Genomic DNA, 27,403 nt, shown 5'->3' with positions numbered 1-27,403 from the left:
TACAGGAGTCTAGAGCATCCAGCTACAGGAGTCTAGAGCATCCAGCTACAGGAGTCTAGAGTATCCAGCTACAGGAGTCTAGAGCATCCAGCTACAGGAGTCTAGAGCATCCAGCTACAGGAGTCTAGAGTATCCAGCTACAGGAGTCTAGAGCATCCAGCTACAGGAGTCTAAGGCATCCAGCTACAGGAGTCTAGAGCATCCAGCTACAGGAGTCTAAGGCATCCAGCTACAGGAGTCTAGAGTATCCAGCTACAGGAGTCTAGAGTATCCAGCTACAGGAGTCTAGAGCATCCAGCTACAGGAGTCTAGAGCATCCAGCTACAAGAGTCTAGAGCATCCAGCTACAGGAGTCTAGAGCATCCAGCTACAGGAGTCTAGAACATCCAGCTACAGGAGTCTAGAGCATCCAGCTACAGGAGTCTAGAGCTAGTCTAGAGCATCCAGCTACAGGAGTCTAGGGCAGCCAGCTACAGGAGTCTAGAGCTAGTCTAGACCATCCAGCTACATCAGTCTAGAGCATCCAGCTACAGGAGTCTAGAGAAGCCAGCTACAGGGCTCTAGAGCATCCAGCTACAGCAGGCTAGAGCAGCCAGCTACAAAAGCTTTCGAGCATCCAGCTACAGGGGTCACGAGCAGCTACAGGGAGCTAAACAACTTGCCAAACGATCTGATCAGCTAACCACAGTGCAAGCCATAGCAATCTGAACAGCTGCTCACAGGGTTTTATACTATTACATTCACAGGTCTGACTAGCCAACAAAGCAGAGTTAAAACAAGCATATCCCTCTGTTTTGCAAGAGTAAATGTCAGAAAAGAGCAGTGCAAGAAGGACTTGCACTGAATATACAAACAGTTGTATTAGTATAAAATTTATTTGAGTATGCCATGTTGCTCATATCCACATTGTTTATTGTACTTTGCTCACCTTCATCAAGAGTATGAATACATGACATTATTTAGATTTTACAGTATGCACCCCTCCCATGCCCCCTCTCAAGTCACATGACCTATACAGACCTTAGGCGTGGCAACGTCCTCCTCCATGAGGCTGTGCTCGGGAGCAGAGGGGGATTGTGGGAAGGTGAAGGTTTCTGTAGAGGCCTGGGGGAGCAGGGGGGAGCGCAGGAGCCGGACATTCTGTGGAAGCAGCCCCACCTGGGGGGCGGTGTTGCTCGCCTGCCGGGGGGGGGGGGGGTGGGGAAGAGAGTAACTACTAGCACTAACATCTATTTAACACTACATTAGACTACATTTTGTCTACAACCTTTCTATTATGCAAATACAATTACTGTTCTTATAATTCTAATTATGTTTTTATGCATATGATCTTTGGGAGAGATATAAGGACAGGGATCTGAAAGAGCATCAAACAAGCCTGTCTGCTTCTCTAGGTCATTTAAGGAAATATTACTTGGATCACCTACAGATGCCAATGCTCCTGCCTCACTCTCTCATCTTGGAGGCAGTGCCAGGGCTAAAAGCAAGGTTACCTTGACGACAGTCTGCTCGGCGATGGTGCTGGGCCGTCGTTGTCGGGCATCGAGCCGCTGCTCCACAGGGAAACTGCAGCGGTGAGCCTTCAGTCTCTCCACCAGCAGGTAGTAGATGGCAGCAAAGTGGTTATAGCTCTTGTTCTGCAGAGACTGTGAGACACAGCGTTTGAGTATGGGTATGTGTGACTGTGTGTGTGTGTGTGTGTGTGTATGAGTATGTACATGCATGCGTGCACGTAGTGTTTGTGTGACTATATGTGTGTGCGAACACAATGCTTGTGTATGTGTGAATAAGTTAGTACATGAATATATGAATGTGTGTGTGTGTGTATGTGTGTGTACATGCATGCGTGCACATAGTGTTTGTGTGACTATAAGTGCGAGCGAACACAATGCTTGTGTATGTGTGAATATGTTAGTACATGAATATATGAATGTGTGTGTGTGTGTGTGTGTGTGTGTGTTTGAGACAGAAGGGCGGTTCTCACTTCGATGGTCTTCTGCTGGTCGATGCCCAGGCTGTGCATGAGTCGGAGCACCTGCTCGCTGTGCTCACCCACGGCCACGCCCCCTTCCTCAGGGGCGCTCTGCTTGTACAGCACAGGCCTCTGGACGGGGACATCTAGCGCCATCCAGCGATGCTCCTTAATCTGGGCCACGGACAGCCGCTTGGAGGGGTCCAGAACCAGCATGCGACGAATCAGGTGCTCACAGTCTGCGGGGATGGGGGGGGGGGAGAGAACACATGAGACTCTCATCCCCCTCGTCACATGCCTCCTCTCTCCATTCCCACAGCCAATTCAACAGGCAAAACGTGGCCCCACACAAGAGCAGTTCATGGGATCAGAAGCAAACTGCTGGAATGCAGTGACATCAGACCTGGACTTCACCTCCCACCCACATCCCTGTGAAAGGATGTGTGAGGAACCGCCCCTGATCAGCACAGAACCATGAGTCTTCTCTTATAATGCTTGATGAGGTGGGTGAACACATAGCAAGGGATCTGAAACCACTTTTCCATGTGCAATCTCTCCAGAGCATCCTCGGTCTTTGTTTGTGAACTCTCCTCTTCAGCTCACCCCACAGGTTGTCAATGGCTGTTTAGGTCTGGGACCTGAGACAGCCACTGTAAAAGCTTGATTCTACACTCAATTAAGCATTTTTTGTAGATTTAAAAGAATGCCTTTGACCCTCCTGCTGGAAAGGGCTGTACAGTAAATGAAACAGAGGAGTTGAGCAACACTGTGCTGCAAGGTCAGGGCTCCAAGTGGGCCTCAGGAGCAATCTTCAAAGTTCCAGTCCTGGCTGGGGGGGTGGTGGGGGGGGGGTGGTCTGCCATACAACCGTCGCTGTACCCTTGATCGAGGTACTTATCCTGAACTGCTTCAGAAAATATCTATACAGATTGTAAGCTAAAGTCACCTTGGATAAGTGTGTCTGCTAATCTAACGACCAACGGAATGTGCTGGAGTTCCCAGACTAGGGGGAGCCACAGGGACTGGAGTGATGACTTCATGCCGGAAAGTACCCACAATGCCAAGGCGCACTGGACAGGCCTAATGACACCATTCTTTTCTCCACTCACTCCCTCTCTTGTGTCTTGGCAGTTACTGGCCCCATTTATCAACCCTGATTGTATAAACATACTGTTGCACCAATAAGGTTCCAGAGAGAGAGAAAGACGGAGGGTAGGAGAGGGAGAGAGAGAATGCTCTCTCAGGCAGTGACCCAAAGCTAGGGTTACTCATCACCCTACAACGCCCTGGCTATGTCTCTGAACATCTGGGGGTATTCTATGCCAGACTGTACTTATTTATTTAGGCAGGAGCAGCCTTTGAGTCATGAAAAGTGATCATTTATTGATATTTATATTATTTATAAAGCACTCTAAATGCACCTACTTCTTGACTGTGATTTGCCTTTTGAGCATTTTTCCACTGCCTGACATTTTCAGATTTTCTCACAATGCTCTTCAAAAAATGACAATCTTTCTTAACTGGGAAAAAGATCTATTCTATTACATTTCTATACCATTAAATGTATTTGCAATGTATAAGTGCAATAAGCTACAGTGGTTATGGTATTACCAAAACATTTATCAAAATATTTAAAAACAAAATTTACTTAAAGAAACACAACGTATTCTTAAAAATGGGAAATATTTTTTTACTGAAGGTCTACTTAAGGTGCGAGGGTGGGGGGTGGGGGGGTGGGGGGGGGTTATGAGAGCCCTGTACCCTACTTTCAGAACCCCTGCCCCGAGTAACCAGAGCTGGTGAGGAAACTGTGTTCTGATAGGATGGAACAGCATCAGACACCGTCTCTACGGGCTCCTGCATTCTGGAGCAAGAGTCTGAGAAAATGTGGGGCAGGGGCCCTAAAAGACTCTGGGCACATTCTGTTCTTTTTACCTCTGGCATCTGTGTGTGTGTGTGGGTGTGTGTGCCCGTATGTGTGTGGATGTGTTTGGGTGTGTGGGTGTGTGTGCCCGTATGTGTGTGGGTGTGTGTGGGTGTGTGGGTGCGTGTGTGCGTGAGCGTGTGTGTTGAGTGGGGGTTATGTGCATCTGTGGATGGGCTGGAGGATTAAGTTACAGTTTCACACATTGCTAAATAGTTTCAAGGTCTCAGACAAAGCGGGCGCGCCTTGTTGCAGCCCCAAACTCTCCCCACCACCCCCACGGCTCTTTCCCGAGTTACGTAACGCACCGGGTTCCTCTCTGAAGTTAATCTCTACAGGCAGCGCTCAAGCAGAATGAGCTAATCTGACATCCTGACTGTTTTGACGAGTGCACCCCTGTCTCCTCGAAGGATCCTGCCCAATCTTGGCCCTGGGCCATCTGCACAGCATGCCTCGTCTCTTGCTCTTTGTTTCTTACTCCCTCTCTCTCTCCCTCTCCCCCATCCACTCCCCCTCTCCCGCATTCCTGGGTGCCTGTGGACCCATGCCCAGGGCTGGGGCGACACAATGAATTACCCCCCCCCCACCCCCGCCTCCTTTGGTGAACAGGTGTGCAAAGATGTTTGGGTCTGTTCCTGGTGTGTGGTGTGTGTGGCGTACAGTGTTAGGTATGTAGAATGTGGGGTATGGTGTGTGGTATACAGAGTATGGCGTTCAGTGTGAGTTACACAGAATGTGGGGTATGTTACGTGGCATACAGAGAGTGGGGTATGGTGTGTGTGGTATAAAAATTGTGGGGTATGGTGTGTGCGGCTTACATGGTGTGAGGTATGGTGTGTGTGTGGTATAAACATTGTGGGGTATGGTGTGTGTGGCATACAGGGTGTGGGGTATGGTGTGTGTGGTATACAGTGTTTGCTGTGTGGTGTGTGTGGTATACAGAGTGTGGGTCGTGGTGTGTGAGGTGTGCAGAGTGTGGCGTATGGTGTGTAGTGTATGTATGGTGCACAGAGTATGGCTTGTATGAGCTGTCCTACCTTCAGTCATGAAGTAGGGGATGCGGAATCGTCCCTCCAGGACCCGCTGTCGAAGTACTGGAAGTGTGGGGCCGTCGAAGGGCAGGGCCCCACATACCAGCACATACAGTACAACCCCCATACTCTGCAAGACACGAGCGCAGAGCCAAACACCTTTAATACAGCCTAATCTCCCAGCTGATAACAAGCAGTGTCTCATCATGCCATTAAATGGATATTTTAAGACACGATGGTGTGTTACAGCAAGCCAGAGATGAGTACGTAATCGGGTGACACAGCAGAAGCTATAAGGAAGTAAAAGTTTTAAACATATCAGACATGATGATTCATACTTTAAGTTTGCAGATAAGCAACACAGAAAGGGCTCTCTCTCCTAGATCGCTGTGCCTTGCTGACTGAACTGTTTGCTGCCGTTGCTAACTGCACTTCTGCGCACGGAGACGATCTGAAATCGATTAACCGGGTTCGGTTCAGTTGACCCTGCACCTTTTAAAGAACAGGGCTCGAGTCCTCATTATTATTGCACCCGCTTCGTTCGGGGTATGGGCTGCACCCGCTCCGCTCGCCACGGAAGGAACTGGAACAGCAGGAAAGCAGTAGGGCAGCTGGGACAGAGAACAGGCCTTACCCAAATGTCCAGGTGGGGACCCTCGTACTGCTGGCCCTCAAAGACCTCTGGGGCTGCGTACGGGGGGCTGCCGCACCACGTCGCCAGCCGCTCCCCAGGCTGGAAGAAGTTACCGAACCCAAAATCTGGGGGAGAGGAGAAACACAGGGAGGAATGAGGGGCGGGTGATCCGCAGTTAGGTTTCATAATGTGGTGTCAGCCGGCAGCTAAACACCCAAGAAATAACTGTGACAGCTGGTTTTACTCACGGCCGAAAAGGAAAAGCTTGAGAGGAAAAGAGGACAGAAGAACAGAACCACTCAGAATTGTGAAATGGACAGAGAGAGGGTTTAACTCACAGGCACGCTCGAGCTGCCGAAGGAACAGAGAAAGAGAGGAACGAAGGTTTCTATCCTTGTGAAAGAAAGGGAAGGTACAGCAGCAGGGAAGAAAGGGATAGAGAGACAGAGAGGGACAGGGAGGTAGGGGGAGAGAAAATGATGGAGAGGGTAGGAGGAAAAGAGAGAGAGAAATACAGCACAAGCGTTCTTAGCCACATAACCAACTGAGGTTCCAATTTGGACAATTCAAACACTATGATCATAGCGCTTTGGACTATATTAGCATCAAAATTCTGTTTTGCTATTGGCCATTTTCATGAAATAGCAAATTGGTAATTGGTAATGATTTCTTAAAAGGATGTATCACCTGTGGATTTGAAATAATGGGCAATCAGAGCGTCCATCTGTTCTGCTCTAAAAAACCCAAAACTCCATTTAGCCAATTCCGCCAATTTTTTCGGCTGTCTAGTAAAATTTTATCAGCACGTGACCAATGTACTTCTGTGCATTTGTGCCACACACCTGTCTGAAAATGTAGAATTTAAACATTCTACAACTGTTATTTTTTTTTTTTTATCAGTGAGATAAGATGAACTTGATTTCCTCCTTTAATTTGCTTTCTCTGTGGCTGAATATCGGAAGGTAAAGATATGCCGATTCACATTTATAGTGGGCTGCCATGACCATGTGACCTGCTTTTTTTTTTGCCTCTCTGCTATTTTGCTCAGTGTGCCCATGATGCTCTTTAAACTCAACATACTACGCTCTCTCTCTCTCTCTCTCTCTCTGCCTCCTGCACTCTCTCCTTCTCCCTGTCCTCAACACAGACTCCTTACCCCTGCATTGTTAGCACTCAGTCCTTTATGTTGCCAAAGGCTGGACTGAGTGTCTCGGAGGACCCCCCACCCCCCCACTCTTCCTTATTATCCCCCCTCCTCCATCTCTATGCCCCACCATCCTTATCTCTGGCTCATTCTCTACCACTCCTCCTCCTGCATGCTGGGCACTGGGCAGGCTGTATCAGGGCCGTGGTCCCGCCCACTATACGCACACCCAGATAGCAAAAACATGCACACTGACCATCTCAAACCCCGTCATGCTGTCCAATATATTTTCAGCACATTACAGCACTTCACAATATTCTGGCAAATATAAAAATTATGACTGCTTTAAGACACTGAAATATATTACACTGCTGTAAAATATATTTTTCAATAGCATACATTTCAGTGCATTCCATTTCCATAAAGGTTGCTGTCCGTTGCTCTCAGAGCAGTGGGAGGGAATTCTTAAAGGTCTTAAAGCAGCTCTCTGAGACAGCGTTGATCTGAGGGCTTTGGTTGCACACTGCCAAAAGTGCAGGGTAGGAGGTAGACCCCCCCCCTCCACGCCCATCTTCTTAGGGATGGAAAATCTGACTGACAGAGTGTTCCTGAAGCGAACACTCCATTCTTCTCCTAAGTCCTCCTCAAAATGATAACGGACAGCCCTGACAGACCCTACTGTCACTGGCCTGTCTGCTATTTTACCCCCATTTATTGAGAAGAACTTGCTTAAAAGGAGAGAAAAATGTGTTCAGATGGGAAGGAGAGGCAGAGTACGTGAGAGTTTGTACGGGGGGGGGGGGGGGGTGGGTCAAATTGACAATAGCAAGGTGAGAGACAAGCGTATGGAGGACATATCAGAGAAGCTGACCCAATTCATGGGCTGAATACTGATCAGGCCAGTTGACGTCAATGCTCCAGCGCTGCCCAGAGCTGGCTGTGTGCGTGTGTGTGTGGGGAGGAGGGGGGGGGTGGGGGTTTCCGCACATTTCCAGACTAGTCTCCCGCTCTGAGAGTCGCAGATGTGTGCGTCCCGGCGCTGTGCCCCCACTGTCGATATTGTGCACTTAAGCTTCTGCTGACAAGAAAAACGTCTGCACAACAAGCTCTTACCTGCAGACGCCGCTTCTCCCCGGCGCTTTGACCCCTGGAGGCACGCCGTTGTAGCTCAATTATAAAAGCGTTCATATCGGGGCAAAGGTGATCGATCTAGCGCTGCTATTGTCCTTTTCTCCACTAGGGGGCCCGTTGAAGCGCAGGAATGTGCACGCGTGAGGACCCTCGCAGGAAAGCCATCTCCGTGAGCACGTGATAATGACATCAAAGGTTACGCGTGGAACGGTGATAAGACCGAGCTCGTGAAGGGAGCAGCACGAGCGGGCGCGACGCGTAGAGCGCAGGTACAAACGAGCTACTGTATTATTTAGGCTAATACGGTACATCCAGCTGCAGCGTCGCCACAAACCGTGTCTGTGCTTGGACTGAAAGGCACATTAACAAATTCACATCTCAGAAAAAAAGTTTCCTGTAATTTCAATTAGTAGCGCACTTGAGTAAATAAGTAGGCTTAGAGCTCACTTGAGATAAGGCTATTGGCAGTTTGTGTTGCGAACGGCTCTCTGGTTTTGAGAGGTTCGGGAGAGGCGACGGACGGAGCGCGGACGCCGATCGCAGACTTTCCGGCAGGAGGTTCCCTCACGTGCAAACTCTACCCAGCGAACACGCAGCGATACCCGCCGGCGACAAAGAAGAAAGGCGACGGCAGAGATGAGTGCCGACACCTGGCTCTTCTGATTTGAAAAAGCTTTTCTGCGGAGGAATGCAGGAGCTTCCCGATAAAAGCTCTCGAAATACATGAGCCGTGACAGACGAGTAGGCCAAAGAAATGATGTTAAACACACACACACACACACACAAAACACGGCGCTGGTGTGGATCATTCCTTGCTGCTCCTTGAAACATTTCCATTAACTGAAACATGAAGAGGCAATCTGAGTGTATCTGAAGAGCTGTGTCACTCACTCAGTTAACCCATTTATTAATTTGCATGTTAAATGTACAGGAACAAGGAGAGACCCATTTGGACTAACAAGGGTCATATGCATTGGAACGAGAAGAGATACAACACATTTTATTCATCTACTATGAACAATATGGGCTAGCAAAGGCTGATTTCCACTGATACTGAAACTATGTTAAAAAGGCAATTATTTTGTCTCTACCACGAGCACTCAGGATTCCTGCTTGCTAGGATGCTTCAGAATGCAGGACTGCAATGGATTGAGCCATTTTGACAAAAACATCCAGGTTATTTGTAAGGAGGCACTTGCATAATTTCTGGTGTTTGGGTGTTCTGGGTAATGAAGTCTCACAGGCATTGTGGTGAACCAGATTCTTCATGAGAGAACAGACAGTAAGCACAGCCTGGTTGACACTGAAGGAGGAAGCGGTACACTTTGACTGACAGTAAGCAAGAGGGGTGTATTGACCAGGGTTAGGTGGGGGTGAGGGCAGGGGCCATTGATACGTGGAATGTGATATTGGTGCTAATGACATCTTAGCTCCGCAAGGAGGCTCGCAAACTTGGCTTTGATTTGTTAGTATTTGATCTGAGGGGCTGAAACCTAACATGCACACACGCACACACACACACACACGTGCACACACACACACGCACACACACACACACGTGCACACACACACACACAGATGTGATAGTGCTGGTTAATATTAAACTGGGACGTTTATGACTTTTACAGAGGCACTAACAAATAAACAGGCCCAAGGTGAATGTAACATGCTCCTTGTTGACTGTTTTAAGCTGGAGTCACTTATGAACTGTGTGTAAATAAGGTTGGTAGGTTCCTGCTCTCAAAGGGATCCTTTTCTTGGACGCGCAACACATGCAAATGAACTCACTATGCAAATGAACATTCTCTGACATTTAAGAAATGATTTGTTTTCGATGTGACATATAATACCAGGTACTACTATAATTCAGCCACTGCTGGTATCAGTGTTCACACTGAGTTCCATTCAAACGCCTCCAAACAGACCAAAACAAATAGAAATTTTGAATAGTAGTGTTCCAGCTCAAGGGTGACTGCTCTCAGACAGCCCTCATTTCATAGGCTGAGGGGAGGTGTTTGAATCGAACCCCCCACAACCCCGCAGCACATGCAGGATTGTGCTGAACCCTCCCAACGGCCAGTGCACTGCCAGGGTGCGCCAGCCTCCTGCGCCCACACACCGTACCCACACAGCCCCACTTTAAATGCTGAGCGCCCAGCCGAGCTTTGGGGAGGGGGTGGGGGGGTCGGGACGGGGCAGGGCGCTGATGCCGCATGCCATGACGGGACATCAGGGTGAGCCCAGGGATCAAATCACAGACTGGTGAAATGTCAGCCCTACAGCTGCACGGGGGGCACTGTGGGGCTGAGGGGGAGCAGGAGCCAGCTGGCACACTAGGGGGGGCTGCAGGGGGAGGGTAGGCGGTTTGGGAGAAAGGGGGTGGGGCTTTACAGTTTGAGGTAGTGAGATGCAGAGGTGGCTCAGTGGTTCAGTGTCACATGACTGGACCTAGGGTTAGGTTGCTCTTTTAACGAAGGTATCGGTTCAGGCACCACATAGGCAAAGACACCTTTTTAAAAGTATTGTTTTGGCATCAGTATTGGAAAAATCTGAACAATGCCCATCCTTAACTGAACGTGGACTGGTATTACTGCAAAAACACTGGCATGGACGCGGCATCCCGGTGTCCAAGGCTGACCTTTCGACCTTCACAACCCGCTGCCGCAGCCTGCGATCATACGCGGCGGTAACCGAGCCGCGATCGGATGTCCAGGCCAGGATCAGGGCTCGGAGGGTTCCTGGGAAGGCCTGCTGCCAGCTGAGCCCGTCCCACGTGGGCTCGCTGCTGTGAGCCCCCGCTGCCTTCAATGTGACCGCCGGGAACAAGAACGCTGAAACGCCACGGCATGCGCACGTCCCCCGCCACGTCTGGTCACCCACACCTCGCCCCGCCCTCATCCCTCTCCTGGCTTTTACTGCCCTGTGAGGGGGGGAGTTTTCACCGGGCTGCTCGAATCGTCATCTCCCCGACAGCTGAGTCGTGACCTGGCCTCGCTTCAGGACTTTCAGCTGTTCACCTCCGCCAAGCTCTCTCACACGCGCCAAACAGCTACCGCACCACCAGCGCTACACAGCGTTTATTTATTTTCAGATTTAGAAAAGAAAAGACCAGATTTCTCCTTTCTTTCTCAATCAAAAATGCCGACTTGTGTTCACAGGGTGTTTTTATTACTGCACTGTTCTCATTTTAGAGGACTACAAACTTCCTTCCTTTCCAACAGCTGAGCTGTGCAGGTCATGTATCGGAGCAGAGGAGTGCACCTCAGGGACAGAGCACAGGTGCCTAATCACTGGTGGGCTACGAGAAAGCGAGCGTTACTGAAACCCAACCTCCCTCCCTCCCCCCCTCCCTGAGCGACACCTAGACCAATTACGTGCTGCCCTGCAGGGCTGCCACCAACAGGTGGCACTGGCTCTGCCAGCGTTTGATATAAGACTGTGGGACACGCACACACACAGGAACCAAAAACAGCAGAAGGACTGTCATCAATGACCCCAATGACCTATCAATCACAATGACACAATGAAATTTCACCTCATGAACAAATATTCCAATGATGGTAGAATTGTCACTAAGATACTGCTCCACACAAGATGCTGTCATACTGTGCTCCAAAAGTGACTTCCTATGACCTCAACACAATTGAATACACACTTCCTATAGACCTGAACACAACTGAATACATGCTTCCTATAGACCTGAACATATGCAAGAATACATTCTTCCTATAGACCTGAACATATGCAAGAATACATGCTTCCTATAGACCTGAACATACGCAAGACTACATGCTTGTTTGTGCTCTCCGATCGATAGTGGCGGTTGTGGCACTGGGGGTGATGATAATGATGATGATGATTTATTTTAGTGTTTTACATCAGAAAGATGCCCAGAACACACAGGCATTCTAGACACCATAACTCATACAGTACACATCCAATAGAGTACAAATGAGAAAAACTAAAGGATTGTCATAATTCCTCATATTCATATATAACACAATAGGTATAATGTTTTAATTCTATACATAAAATAAACTTTCTTTTCCAAGCACTAGTTATAAATTTTGGTCAAAGGAAAATTTCCTCCTCAAAAAGTAATTTTAACAGATTAATCACCAGCCAAATATCACCACCAAAAATAGATTCTCTCAAATCATCATGACTAGTACAATGAAACAGAAAGTGGATTTAATTTTGTTACAATGTTACAAAGTGTACAAAACTGCTGTTCTTGAAAAAGGTACCTATTTTCAGCACAAACTGACCTTCGACCCCTCTCCAGATTACAACTAATTCAACTAAAACAAGATTCAAATTTAGAGTCTCAATTTTGGTTTGTTCAATACATCCTTCTTCCATTGTTCTGTATAATTTGCTAACATTTTTCTTTGATGAAATTCATGCTAAGTATAAATTTCAAATATGTACTGTAGATCTAAATCAGTATATATTGAATTACCTCCTTTGACCAAGGCTGATGCACCTTGTACTGAAAATCTTGTTGTTCAAATGCTCATGCATTTGAAGTAGGTGATTCCATTACATTTCCATTTCACATTTTTGTTTAACTAGGCATGGCACCCACCCTATATCACCTTGAATGGCTAGTTTAGGGGCAAACTTATGTACTCCAATAAAACATCCAATAGCTCGATTTAATTTCAGTTCATTTCAGCTCAAGTTAATTTTGGAGTTAATAATCATTACTGCCCCACACATCTGCAACCTAAAGTAAATCGAGCACATACCAGCAGTATAAAGTAGAGTGCAAGTTAAAAATCCAAGGTCCCTACATAGTTTCATTTAATTTACCACAGAAAGCAGTGCTCTCCCAGCAAAATCACCTAATACTTCTATGCCCCCCTTTAAAGCTCAGATTATCATGGAGGACTAAACCAAGGCATTTATATCAACAAGGGTACTTCAGACTTGAGTTTTCTCAATGTTAATGGCTAATCTCCACTTAGAGCACCATAGATTCTAAATATTTAACATATACTGTAAATTAATCCAATTTGCTGCAACAGTAATATTAAAAAGGCGAAAAGCTAATGCTAATATTAGGCGGGAATGCTAATATTAACTTAATCAATTGACACTCCTAATTTCCCTCCTTAAGCTTCAGTTTAAATAATTAACACAAAGTACAAATAAGGTGGGAGATGGAACATCTCTTAATTTTCTGAGTGTGAAACCAGTCAGCATTAAGATTATTTAGCTGCACACATGTGACAGGAGTTTTATATAAGGCTTTAAAAGCCTTGTAAAATTTTCCTTGCACACAAGAACAAATCAGTTCATAAGCTGATAAGAGATCTCTATTGACCCAATTAAATTATTTCTGGAAATCCACAAAGCATGCAAATGTGGGCTACTCTCTTTTAGTCTAGCTCTTGCTTACTTACTAAGCCAAGTAGAGCTTAAATAAAAGACTGCAGTTAAAAATATGATTGGGCATTTGGGCATTCTCTAGGGAGAAAAAGGAGGGGGGGAGCACAAAAAATGAATAGTGACAGCTTACATTCTGGATATTTTTGCTTAAGTGTTTGGTAGAGAAAACAAACAGTTTCTGAAACATGACAAGGCCAGAGTGGGGTGAGTGTGGTTGGGGTTGGGAGCTGAAATGGAGCGGCAGTGGTGTACATGTACGTGCGCGCATGCTTGCGTGAGTGTGGTGTGTGCGCATGTGTGTGTGTGTGTGGGGGGGGGGGGGGACTTCATACCTGCGATCTTGATGTTCATGTGCCCATCGAGCAGCAGGTTCTCGGCCTTCAGGTCGCGGTGGACGATGTTGCGGTTGTGGCAGTACTCCACGGCCGACAGGATCTGCCAGAACTTCCGCCGCGCCTCCGGCTCGCTCAGCCGCCCGTGACTGGCCAGGTAGTCTGGGGGGGCGGGGGGGATTTAAACAGTCACACAAAAACATCAAGGCTGAGGACTTTCTAACTCGCCACTAATTCACACCCTTAATCTTTCAATTTGATTAATGTAAACCCTTCATCAGCCCAAGCATTCACACGCGTTCCTTCCGTTCATTGCGTGCTCTAACCTTTGCCTTCGGACACTTCTGCTGGGCTGCCATGCAGTCTGGCATCTCTCCGACATGATTTCTCAACCGACCAGCGCTAATATTGCCACGCTCCCTCATAGCTACACGTAGCTGAAAGTCACGGGTGTCCAAAGAGGTGGGAGGACACCGAACAAACCCCTCCCCCAGGGTGGGGAGGTGATGTTATTGGCTACGTTCAGGGGGCGCAGGGCCCAGCCTCCCAAAGCTGAGCTGGCGCATGAATCCCAACCTCCCCCCCCACCCCCCTCGGACATTCCTGCCTCTCTCACTGCCTTTCCAGGAAGAGGACACCGTTGGGTCTTTGTGCTGGCCTTTATGTCTGGCGTAATCCCTCCCCTGTCCAGCCAGCCTGCTCTACTGTCGCCATCTTTAGGAATACGAAAAGCTGGGAACGCGTTTGGTGGAGGATTCATCTGCGCATCCAAGGTGGGTGAGGTCGACCATGGCTGCCGCGATTAATTCATTAAAACAGGATTCTCGTTTACGTACTCACGCATTTAGAACCTTTCCAAAACTTGGGCCCCGGCACAAGTGTACAGGTGTAATTAATGCACACGCCCCAGACAGCGCGTAGCGTGTAAGCCGCTAATCGCTCAAAGCTCTGCTCGAGAGCCCCTGTCTGAGAGGGCTGTTACACTGCGGCTTAATGTGCAGGTGAAGACTGCATAAAGCAGTCATTACAGCCTACCAGGAACACTCAGAGGAATTAAGATGGCTGAAGGAACATGGTTCTATTCAGGAAACAGCTGTGCTGTTGGAGATACGAGCTACGAGCTGCCAACACGAAGCCATTTTTCTGTTCGCAAACACACATGCACGCACGCACTCACACACACACGAGCACTCATGTGTGAGTAACTGCTCATGGGTACATACATAATGTGCATTGATGTGTGTGCGTGGCTGCATTCCCCTGCTAATTTGCAGGCACTTCTCGCTGTCAGCCAGTCTTTCAGTAGGGTGGGGTTGCCAGGCAGCGGGCTGATTGCGTGCGTGAGACCGGCAGGCGGTTGGCATGACATCATTGTCCTGACCACAGCCTGTTGCGTAAAGGACGGCTGTGCTCAGTGACTGTGAGACTGCGAGACGCTGGCGTTCGGGTCTGCTGCAAGCTGCTCTCCCCCTGCCACTGCACTCCAACAGTGTCCCCTGTAACTGGGTCAGTTTCTCACACACACACACACACACACACACACACACACACACACACACACACACACGTGTACACACACATGAACACTCACACACACACACACACGTGAAAATTCACCCGCTGAAGCAGTTTCTCAACTCATCTAGCTTGAGTTAATTTATGTAGCCGTATCTGCAGGTGATGGGTGAGATGGGGGGCTATCAAACATAAGCTAATGGATAGAAAATCAGGTGAGAGAGAATACTAAAGGGTTATTAAAAATGCACTTTTATTTAACCAGTATTTAAGCAAAATCAAAATCAGCTCTTTTTTGGGGGCGATTTATTGGGGAATAAAGGTTGGAGAAACAAACGGGCGCTAGCTGGAAACCCCGTGAGAGCGAGCGAGGGGAAGGTAGCATGTGAGCAGGAGAGCAGCAGCAATCGCACCTCCTCACTCTGGGCACAGAAATCACAGCTCTACCAGACTCGCTTTTCCACACAAACGCACCTTTTCTAAAATTTGCCGCAGATTAAAGACTGGCTGTTGGAAACAGCAGCTGTTGGGCCACACAGAAGCGGCACCAAGCCTATAGCACAATGTAGCCGGCCTGTTAGCCCCTTACTAAATCCAGCTTCCATACTAAGCCTTTCTGCCCCCTGACACTAATAATAATAAAACATAATCCCCAATTATTCCACACCAGCAGCTCTCGTTAATGCCCACACCTCACATCCTTACCAAACACAAGAGCCGCCCCTGTCAATGCCAGCCCCTCACATTTCTACAGATCACACACACATAACAGTTACTGTACAGCAAGCCTATACCAAACATTTTTATCCATCGCGCAACGCTACGTACAAACACGCTTCACACTTCATCAGTGTGGGATTTCTTTATTCACTACGGCCATACGGACACAAAGAATTGGGCGAGGGGGGCACCAGACAGGCCCACAGTGTGTGCCCGACAGGTGCAATCACTCTTTCAGCAAGTTCATTAGAACTGGCTTCACTTTACAGTTGGGCAGCTCTAGAGACTGTGGTGGTGCTGGCTGGCGTTGGCCGACAGCCTGGCGGGGGTGGGGGGTGGTGGGTGAGGGGGTTTGGGAGTGCGGCGATGAGAGTTAAGAGGAAGTAGGCGATGCTGTCAGTTCAAGGGAACGGGAAAGGGTCCAGAGTCAGGCTTGTGGAGAAAGAGTGTGAGACAGCGACTGAGAGAAGAGAACACCTGCTTTACATTAACACTCCAATCTGGCTCCCTGTGAGAAGGCAAGGAGCCCAGCAAACAGAGCGTGCGTGTGCGTGTGTGTGTTTGTGTGTGTGTGTCCGTGTGTGAGCATGTGTGTGTGTGTATGCGTGTGTGTGTACACACATATGCACGTCTATACATGCATATGCGTGTGTGCATGTGTGTCCGTACGTACGGTACATGGGCACACGCATGCATGCGCGTGTTTAGGCAGGAGGTAGAGCTCTCTGCCAGATGGGAAAATGTAGAGGTGTTGCAGGGGTAGAATGTGATCGCTGGTTAGACAGAAGGCGCAACATTCCAGAACGCAGCGGCTGCGGCGCATTCTCTCGGTGACAGAAGCTTCTTGGAGCCACGCTGCTAATCAAAAAAGACATCTGGTGTGGGAATGTAGCGGGGTGCCCCGAATTAGACCCCCCCCCTTAGTGTTTGTCACACTGTTCGCCTCTGCGATAAACACAGTGGCCTTTCAACTAACCCTACCCTTCTCTCCAGGTTAGACAAATGCCTGGACTTTGAGCTGGACGACATCAGCTGCTCTGTTAGACATTGCGCTTTGGTTTCTTTTTAAGTTGTAGGTCAGGCCAGTTGGCAAAGCAATATTTATTTATCTTTATGATTAGAGCCTCGAACTGTACCCCATTCGACTGTGACTGGTTCACCGGTTTATGGTGCAACCAATGCAGGCCTGAAGCCAAAGCGACCGGTAAGCTCCGGATGGTTGATTCACTGGCAGCAGGGAGGGGAGGAGGGATGGATGGACCGCAAAGGAGATGAAGGGGTGAGGGGTTGGGCGGGGGGGGGTGTTAAATACAACAGAAAAACGCAGGCAATCAATGCAGCTGTAATCTCGTAACAGCTGCTGAGGTTTTAGGGGGAATCCGAGCGGGACAGCTGGCCGTAAATTCCCCGGCCGGATGCGGGCCGTTCCGGGGCAGCAGGGAGACAGAGAGCGCCACGCTCTGAAGACAGGCGGGCCTCCGTACGGCTCCACAGAAGGCCCCCTCCTTTCTCTACATGGAATTTATGCCCTTCAAGCCTGTCCTCAAGTTTACAATAGCTTGTACTGGGTCATCTGGGGGAATTGTGGCATAAAGCAAGAAAATAAAAATACACTACAAGTAACTTCAAAGAGCAGCAATGCTAAGCCTAGAAAGTGAACTGTCTCTTTAAAGCTGCAAACAATAAATTATGTTGTGGACTCTCTCCTCTGCCGTACTGTCCTCTTTCTGACAGACATTTAATAGAGTCAAGAATTGTTTTGGTCCCTGGCCATTGTTGTTTTCATTGTGCATTGTGTTTCATTGGGCATTGTGTTTCAAAACATAACAATTTACTCCAATTACGATCCATCTTGTCATCAAGGCACTTGTTCTACCCCAAGAACCGCAACATTGCTCCCTGAACTGACTGCTTTTGGCTATCTTGGCCAGCTTATCAGTGCATTATGTATTAGTTAGTTTGCACCTTTTAACCAGCAGGTTTGAGGCTTGCCCTTAAACTATAGCCTGAATACGTTTCAGTGAATGATCAGCTGTACAAACAGTTAATATGGAAGAAGTTAACTATGCAATGCATACTGGGATGAAAGCATCAGTAAGTAAGCCTAACAGTGGTGAACACTAAAAAAACGGGTTATTGTGCATACACAATGCATAAATAAATGTGTATCTGCAAATGCAAGTGCAAACCTGAATTTTTTGCAAAATCTTTTTACCAAGTGTTGAATACCCACAACCTATTTAAAGAATGTCAGTTTGCCATGTAGGACATCTAAACCAGACTATGCATATAAATACGTGTGTGTGTGTGTGTGTGTGTGTGGAAATGGGAAGAGACCACCAGTGACCGCGTGTGTGTGTGTGTGTGTGTGTGCGGTACACTGCAGGTACAGAATCGGGCTGCGTCTGCATTACGGTACAGCGGATGTCACAGGCATCCCGGCCCAGGGCGGATCTCTGATCCATCGATCGCCATTAACACATGTCCCATTACCCAAGACTTCCTGCAGAAACAGTCCAGCCCCATTGATTCTGGAGTCCTGTTTCGCATGCAGTATATCCCTTTCTCACTCTCTCCCTCTCTCTCTCGAACGCAACACCTTCCCTCGCCTTGTGAAAATATCATTCTTGTGTCAAAAAAGTCCTTGTGATTTATCTTGTACCCCTTAGAATAATGTTATTTAGTGAAACACTGGATTAAAATATTATATTGTGACAGCAGCAAATCAACTTCTCAGACAAAAGTTTACACATCTTCTGCATCTTTGCCCATTCAAACTTATTTTTAATAGACTACAAAAATTGTGACATTACTCATTAAGTACCTGAGATATCGAATTTTAAAATATTTTCTCGTTCGACCTTTAAATCATTTTAAAATGAGAGAAAAGTTCACAGTGCTCTTTTGAAAACTGCATGAAGTACAAATGTAAAAGTATTTTTTTCGTAAAGTATTTTTTCCATAATGTAATGCGCTGCATTATAACTCAGAATGTCCGTAATAACAGTGCTGAATGCAGTCATTGTAATATATATCATATAAACATGTATCGACCAGGTGCTAGCAGATAAATGACCACAGGCATAGGCATTACACAGGCTTCTTGTGTCATGTCTACATAGCCATCCATTATCATTAAGTAATGTCCACTGATCCGGACGCCGTCGGTCTTTTCCGCTCGTATCGATTCGGGACTGACGAACGGCTGCTCCGATCAAATGACCCGCACATTAGTCACCAGTGCCCTCTCCAATCACAGAGCAGAGCCTGCCTTTAAAGTGTGACCTACTTCCTCACGCGCGCCTAAACGCACGCTCGCGCACGCACACTGACTGAAGGGCTAGAGACGCATTTTGCGCCTATTTCTTCACCTGGTCCCAGCGTCCTCCATTTCACACCCCCCGTTGAGGCGCACTGAGAAAGCAGTGGCGTAGTTTCGTCACCCATGCGGGCTAAGAGCTGGGAACGTCTCCACCACCCATCAGTCAGGTAGATGAAAATGTGAACCCTGTGTGCTCTGTGCTTCTCTTCACAAGGGCTTGTACAGCACAACAGTACTTCAGTGTGTATATGTACATCAAATTATTATTATATTATTATTAAAAATCCCCTTTTTTCTCCTATAAGCATAAGTTACTTTTAGTGCAGTGCTGAAAATGCTGTTCACATAAGTATTTATATACAAACTATTTATGTAATGGTACATCGCAAACAGTATGGCAAATTAAGGAACAAACTAAATAAAGTCCAGTCATTTCTATGCAGATGGTTTTTCACACAAGGAGTATGACAGGGTACAAGCCCTGTGAGGACAACAATGGACATAAACATTCAATTTTATTGTCTTATCCTCAATAATTTAAATTGATACACAACTTTAAAATTCGTTTCTGGTTGTCCTGACTTTCATAATTATAAAATAAGGTATTTAAAGGAGCCGATAGTAGAGGTGCTCAACCATGAACGCTGGACACAATACACAGCTCAAACTCTGAACCCTAGGGTTACTGTTAGTGACATTTTACAACCTGCGCTGCTGCCTGAAAAAGGCCGGGTTTCAGGGTTCAGGGCACTGCGGACCTGTGAAATTTGCCACGGAGAGTGAACTTCAAACCAAGGTGTTGCTAACCAGAGGGTAACAGAGATGTCAGACCCACATTTAGCAACAGAGATCAAAATGGTCACAATGAAACAATGCCCAAGAGTAAGAGTTAGAGTTTAAGACTCACATGGGGGATCAACCAACACTACATCTGCAGTATATGGTTATATAGCACTGCATAGGTGGGAGGCTGAAATGAAATCCTTCAGACCAAGATGGACATGAGAGAGAGGGAGAAGAAAGATACAGAGGAAGAGGAAAAGAAAAGAACAAAAAAACTGCTTGTCTGATAAGACAGAAGCCATGGAGCACCATTCTGATGCCGGAGAGGACCCTGGGTCTGGAACACAGTGCTTTCAGATCTCGTCACTGTATTTTCTGGACTGGAACTAAACAGTTGAATTGGCATGTTTTCCACTTCAATGGTGGCTGTAGCAGTACTTATATGGTCATAACATCAGCAGACACATCTGAGGAACTGGAGCAGGGCACGCCCTATCGGCCCACAACGGTCGCTTCACAACATCTGATGCGTTACCAACGAACAAGCATGCAACGCTGCCCCGGGACAGTACATTTATGTAAGTCGGCCACGCTGCGAAAGAGCGGCCTCGTTCACCAACCAGCCACGTCAGCGCCTCAGATCATTTACCACGGCAGGAGAAGCGTCACAGACGCCTCCCAGGCCTTCAGCGCGAAAGGCAAAACAGCACGTAGCGAAGAGCGTTGCTGTGCCCCTCTGACTGGCTGCAGATCCGCACACTACACACGTTAATGGCGCTCTGAGACCTGTTCCTGGGCAGCTGACCAGCGTTCCACACTCTCAGGTACGATGAGGAAGGGCGCATGTGGAAATTATCGCAAAACACGAAGCGGGGTTTTCCCTGTCCCCTGTGCGGCCATGGTGCCGATCAAGCTTCTGATAGTTTAAATCCGTTTTTGTACGGTAAATCTTCATGTGATTTCAGGCTGATTTCTGAGAGGCACTCACCGAAAATCTCGCCGTTCTTTGCATACTCCGTCACCAGGTACAGCATATTCTTGGTCTCCATAACCTGCGGGGACGAGACGGGAGAGGGGGTAGGGACAGACAGTTCACTCTCAGTAACACATCCCCATCTGCAGACACTTTGTTCCTACCGTGCCAAGCACACTTGCCAATTTAAGTGAATTCGTATGAGTATTCATTTTTTATGAGGAAATTACTAAATGACTGTAATTGGGTTTTATTAGGCATAGTATAACTGTTTTAGACAATTTGTACTGATCATTCTTAGACTCATTTTTAGATTGTTTCGGTGGCTTCATTTAATGTTCTCCATGGTTCCATCCTATTTGCTTATTAATAACCTCGTAATCGGAGCTGTATTTAAGCGATTGCAATCACTCCTTTGTGTTGCGCTTAGCAAATCTTTATGTGACAGCACCAATAATGGACTGCTGCTGTAGTTACTCTACATCAGATCTTAGTGTTTGATTGCTAAATTGATTTGGGAAGGTATTCCTTGACTTCATCTTTTGCAACAGTGGAACATGCTCTGTACTGATATAAATGGCACAGAACAACGATGGCATTGTGGGCAGAGGTTGAGTTAGATTTCAGCACACTGATGGTCAAATCCGGGCTGAACTGGTGTTAACTGGAAGTGCCTCCATGCATATCCAGCAATATGTGGGGAAATCATATTTACTGTGTTCTCATGGATAAGGGCTTCTATTAACTAACAGCTGAATATAAAAAAAAAACATAATGAAAAGGAATTATGTGCATTTACAAATAACAAATGTATAGTAATTGCAGTAGGCCCAATGATTACTGTAATAATAGTGTTGTCATATAGCTGAACAGTACTGGTGATGCCAGGAAATGCAGGCCCATTTTTCAGTGTGAAAAGATGGAGACAGGCAACTGTGTGTAAAATGAAATTAGCCACTGGAAAGACAAACAGGCACAGAAAGACAAAATAAATATCGCAGCAATTTTATTAATTATTGATGTATTGATTTATTGATGTATGGTGCATTCCAGAACTGTAAATAAAGTATTTGGTTTGCTTTACGAGACCATGAAACACATTCTACAGGCTTGGAGCTACTGGAAATGCATTTTCTTGCTTTAGACAATAAACCCACCAATGCCCCTACAGTAGCCATAGTTTCCTGACAAGCCAGCAGGTTGTCAGGAAACTGTAAGCATCTAATATATCTTTTATCGCACGCAAATCTCGGCCAATAAAAAACATCGCTAAAACTAAGAAAATATTTTAAAGAAAAGTGATATATCCTTTTAATCGTGCCCCAGTAAATGTATTTTTAAAATATTTTTTTCACTCATCCTGAAAGCAAAGAGTCATTTTTGTTGAGCTCACACCAATATTGCTCTCTGGATTCCTGTGGGAGAGCACAGAGGAACATACCTGACATCTCAGGATACATTTGCATTTTCTTTATTCTGACTGTTCGAAGGAAGAAAGCCATGTATTTTCACTGCTTCTATGGCTAATACACTAGAGAATTAAAAAAAATAAAAATCTAAAAAAGTTTTATTTTCAGCAAGATGAGTGACAGCATAATTCCAGAATAGAGTTTGTACATCAGTTTATTAAAAAAAAATAGAATTACACTAACAGCTAAACTTTCAGTACTGACATTTGTATGCACGTAGCCACTGGTTTTCACTACAAAGGCATTAACAGCACAAAGGATGTTAGAATATAATACGCAGTGAGCATAAGTCATCCCATCAGGACAGTTTTTACAAGCTCTGCTTTACCCCAGAGAACACACAAGGAGGGTCATGGATTCTTCCCCAAACATGATAAAACACATGGAACGCCTTTTTTTGGATGGAGAATATCAAGCATATACAAATCTTGCTCGTAAAAGCCAACTATTTTGTGAAAACATCCCAACTCATCACATTTTTCTAGGGAACTTTTAAAAATCCAGTGATGATCCTGCTTTTATACACAGGAAAAGCAATTTAAGCAGCTGGTTAACTAGCTGATAATTTCCTTGGAATAACACAGGACGCATTGTTTAAAAAAGAGCAAATTGTGGAAAGAGTGTGGGAAGCACACCAGTAACCACCACACTCCCCCACCCCCACCCTCTCATCCTGGCCATTCACACTGGTAGTGTCCACTTAATGTCTAGGACTGGGTTCTTTCTATGACCGGCTCAAGGTGTTTCTTCAAAAGCTCAGTAAGAACTTGGCCCCCCTCCAAGCATTCAGTTCTGAACACCTCACGACCCCTCTCCCCACGGAGCGCCTTTCAAACAAGTTGCCCAGGAAAGACACGATCAAATATGCAAAAAGGAATGCCTGGGAACCCTGCCTCATTCAAATTTCTGTTTCAAATGCTATCAAAATGCCAAACCCGCTCATTGGACAAAAAACACCAAGGTTACTTCACCTTGCGTTGAGAGGCAATACAGAGCATTTTTATCACCCCCTTGAGATAATAACCAAAGCAGCAGAATGCAAAATTCTACTGCACTTAGCACACGTCAGAAATGCTCCACATACAGTAGCGCACACTTAACGTCGCAGTACGATGCGGTTGTCTATTCTAATTATTACACCTCTGCTCTTACCCGGAGGCAACAAACTTTGTAAGAGCAATTTGTTAGCAAACAGGCTGTTCTGTAGTTATGCTAAAAGGCTCACAGTAACACTGTCGTCAAGAAGAGCCAAAGAACAAAGTGTAGGGGGTCCGTTTAGATTCTGAAACACTAGTAATAGTAATAGTGTCTAGATATTGAATTAATCTCCCTTTTCATGAACTTGAAAAGGAAACGCTGCTATCCTTCCAGATCAGGGGTTCCAATTCTTCCTGAGTATATGAATTCTAAAATGTAGCCTGGCGTACATTATGTTCCAATATGGAATTGTAATTTTTACAATGTGTGAAAATCTGCAATGTACAGTGTAACCAGGGAAATGCATGTTAGCTTTTGCAGAGTTTGACAGATGTGAATGATAGTGGAAAGTGTACTGTATACGCAGAGTTACTGTTTTTATGTGTCATCATGTGTCAAGTGTTGCAGCTGTGCTCAGATGTACACTAAAGGCCTGGCACAGGGACTTGGGACTTTGACTGATGGGATATTGGGTGGGTTGGGGGGTGGGGCAGCAGCCATGTGCTCAAATGGCCCGGGGGGGTGGGGGTGGGGGGTGGGGGGTAATGTCTGGCAGACCCTGGTCTTAGCGCAAGAAGGCCCCGGGGAAACGCGCGGAGCGGCGCAGCGCGGACTGCGTGGCCTAGCCCCCGGACCGGCGGGTTGTGTAATACCGAGAACGCCGCTCGCGTTCCCCACATCCGAAGTGACCTAAAAAGCCTTACGTAACGAAGCGCAGGCAGCCAGATGCAGGCGTGGGCAGCTCGGCGGGAACTCTGGGCCCATCTGCGGCACGCAGCCTCTGCCACCTGCCCGCGTACCGCTGGGTGGGGACTTCTACAGGACGGGGGATGCACCGTAAACCCCTAACTTAAAGGAAGCGTGAAGCTTTGATTAGGCGAACGCGAGATCACTATCAAAAGATAGCTCTGAGGAGAAATACCGCTAACTGTTTAGGTTTGCGCAGGCGGAGACGAGGAGAAGTAGAGGGCTGATTACTAATCGCGCAAAAATCTGACAGCTGAGGAGGGACTGAGAAAAGTGAGCGAGAGAAGAGAGATTCTCAGGTGGGAAAGCCGAGAGGTTTTGAGAGAGGGGGATTAGGGGAGTGGTCACCTGATACAGCTTGATGATGTGCGGGTGGTCCAGCATCTTCATGATCTGCACCTCCCTGTAGATCTTCTCCAGGTTCACCGCATCCAACTGCGTCTTGTCGATGATCTTGATGGCCACCTGTGGGAAAGAGGACAATTTGTGGAAGCGGCCAATATGAACTATTTCATACTGCAATTTTCGAACAGTTAATAGTCACCGTATGTGTTTCCTGCCATCTGAATTCTCCTGCTGTTGACCTTAATTTAGACCTCAGCCTTGTGTTGTGTAAGCATAGTGCCCCACACACACACACACACACACACACACAGACCACTGCCTCGCTTCAGGGGCTTGTAGTCAAAAGGCAATCACACAAAAACCAGCTGACACACAGAAACACACACAGCATATGCATGGACACCAACACATACACACAGGTACACTTAAAGGCATACACACACACTCGCACACACACACATACATGCACACACACACACACACACACACAAACACACACCCTGCACTAAGCGTCAGCCCCCTGTATGACTGTGAATGCATCCAGCGTACAGAGATTATGCAAACAGGCCCTCTCAGCTGAGAGTGGGGCTGGCACCTGACGGCCCCTCGGGTCAGCTGCATGCCATGACACGCCATACCTCCATTCCTCTCACTGCACTTCTGTCATCGCACTGACCTGGAGACATTTCCAAGCCTCTGCAAGCCCAGCGTGTCGCACACCGCAGCATACCAGAGATACTGTATCAGGCATGACGACACGGCCAGCTCTGTGTGCTTTACGCTCCGTGTGGATCCAACGTGCTTAATGCCAAATGCTCTCTCTCAAAGTGCATTACACTGAATGCTAACTCTTATGTGCTTTACGCTGAATGACACACCTCTATACGCCGTGTGCGGAATATTCTCTCACTCATAGTTGGACCTACAGTCAGGACAGACAGATCCTCAAAAAAGTTAGATGGCAAGAGCATTTGCTGAGAGCAGCCAGAGGACTTCTGAAGAAGGGTCCTCAAATAAACCCTTAAGTAAGGAAAGAGTCAGGAAAGAGTGGAGAGTGGGGAGAGGGGGTCTTGCTTTGTGAAAAGGGATCTTTGGTCTAAATGTCATGTGCAACTGTCCCCTGCAGGAACCTCAAACGGCCCCCAAGCTCCCGAAAGACTCGGTGGTGGGGTGAGCGATCTCGAAGGCCCCCACTTATCTGTTAGAAGGTTTACTAAATGCTTGGTTGCTTGCATTGTCTAATGTGTCCCAATTAAGCTGGCAAAACATGAAATCTGTAAAACATGACATTTTGCCACATTTGCTCCCAGAAGAAAAAAAAAAAACTCACTGGACAAAACAAGCCTGTTAGATTTGGCTCCAGATCTGACAGGTTCTGTATTTCAATCAGAGCAGCCAACCTTTGATCAGGTATTTGCATAAACACTCCCCCGCACATCTTTACCATGATCGTGGCGTCATCGCACCATTAGCAAGCCACCTACAAGCAGAGAATGAGCGAAATGTTGTGTGTCCTCGGAAGTCGCATCAGGTGTGCTAATTGCTGGTTGCCATTCAGCTAACCACACATGACCTTGCAAAGGAAGAGAGGGCAAGAATTGGTTGGCTGCCATTTATATATTTGAGGGACACATCGCAGCAAAAGTGAGCCTCCACTTGCTAGTGCACTTCACTCATTTTGCCCCTGAGTGCTTCCTAAACAAGCCCAGTGCCATGCTGGCTTTGCAGCAAGGCTGGTGTCGAAAAGAGGAGATCCGACTCTGGCTCAAACGCGTATGGTTTAATCCCTGCTGGATAATTTACGGACGCCATATTCACTTTTTGAGCTGGAGTTCAGTGGGCAGGAAATGGGAGGGACACTCTCGTCATTCCCAGTCAAATAACCAATCAAGGCAGATCACGTGAAAAAAAAAGACGCCACGCCCACCCAAAATAACCTGTTCAGCTCAAAGGGATATGTTCTCTTAAAAACAGTCTTTCATCTTTTTCCTTTAAAAAACCTTATCAACATGTTTAATATTGCTTGTGGAGTAAATTTTAAAAAAGAAGAAGGGGTTTGGTGGTTTGGTGGGACACACAGCTCCCGGATGCGCCCGCAGGCCCCCCCCACCCTTCACACGAGTTGTCTCAACAGAAGCTCAGGGACCACCCACCACCTCAGGGCTTAGTCACAGGCCTATTCCTGACACCTGCATGAGACACCAGGCAGATCTGCAGCACAGCACACGGTACGCCCCAGCAGTGCCTTATGGAAGAAGATCCATCTCCATACAAACACACAAGAACAGCACAGGCATCACAACTCCCTGGGCTAGGCTGTGACCACTGTCCCGCCCCCACCCCCCCCACCCTTCCCTCCTCACCAACATTTATGATACAGAGCATGAACGGAACAAAGTCTTCATAGTGCTACATTTACGCACGTGAACGTGCTAACCCTGATAGCGCACAATGTTCACCTGGACCGAGGAATCGTGTTGTTCGCACGGGCGGAGTGCAGTGATGTTATTTGAAAGGGCTCCCGTGCTTTGGAAAATGACGCCATTTCGGCATGCTGTTTTATACAGAGCCATGCAAACAGGGAACTCCACAGCTCGATAATAACAAGGTGAAGTGGTTTTCACTGTGACAATGAGCGTGCGAATGTCAGTCTAGACGCACCAGCATGTGAAAGTTTTGAGTGCGACCACAGGCAGTTATGCTGCACCACGTGTGGGAGCACACTAGATGGACGACTAATGCATGTCCTGTAAACACTAAACCAAAAACA

General features: G+C 47.1%; 1 protein-coding gene across 1 annotated transcript in view; it reads right to left on the bottom strand.

Annotated features, from left to right (window-relative positions):
* LOC118236418 (serine/threonine-protein kinase SIK2-like) overlaps nucleotides 1–27,403 on the bottom strand; it is a 43,668-nt gene that overhangs the window by 8,628 nt on the left and 7,637 nt on the right. The window contains exons 2-9 of the mRNA XM_035434780.1: nucleotides 24,637–24,753; nucleotides 20,891–20,954; nucleotides 13,563–13,724; nucleotides 5,562–5,686; nucleotides 4,934–5,057; nucleotides 1,985–2,211; nucleotides 1,494–1,646; nucleotides 1,021–1,179 (exon numbers count right to left, since the gene is read on the bottom strand). Coding sequence (XP_035290671.1) covers nucleotides 1,021–1,179; nucleotides 1,494–1,646; nucleotides 1,985–2,211; nucleotides 4,934–5,057; nucleotides 5,562–5,686; nucleotides 13,563–13,724; nucleotides 20,891–20,954; nucleotides 24,637–24,753 — 1,131 coding nt within the window. The remainder of the gene's footprint in view (nucleotides 1–1,020; nucleotides 1,180–1,493; nucleotides 1,647–1,984; nucleotides 2,212–4,933; nucleotides 5,058–5,561; nucleotides 5,687–13,562; nucleotides 13,725–20,890; nucleotides 20,955–24,636; nucleotides 24,754–27,403) is intronic.

Source organism: Anguilla anguilla, chromosome 9, assembly GCF_013347855.1.
Source record: "Anguilla anguilla isolate fAngAng1 chromosome 9, fAngAng1.pri, whole genome shotgun sequence".
In the NCBI taxonomy this organism is placed as follows: domain Eukaryota; kingdom Metazoa; phylum Chordata; class Actinopteri; order Anguilliformes; family Anguillidae; genus Anguilla; species Anguilla anguilla.
Note: the sequence above shows the minus strand (reverse complement) of the source record. Positions and strands in the feature narration are given on the sequence as shown.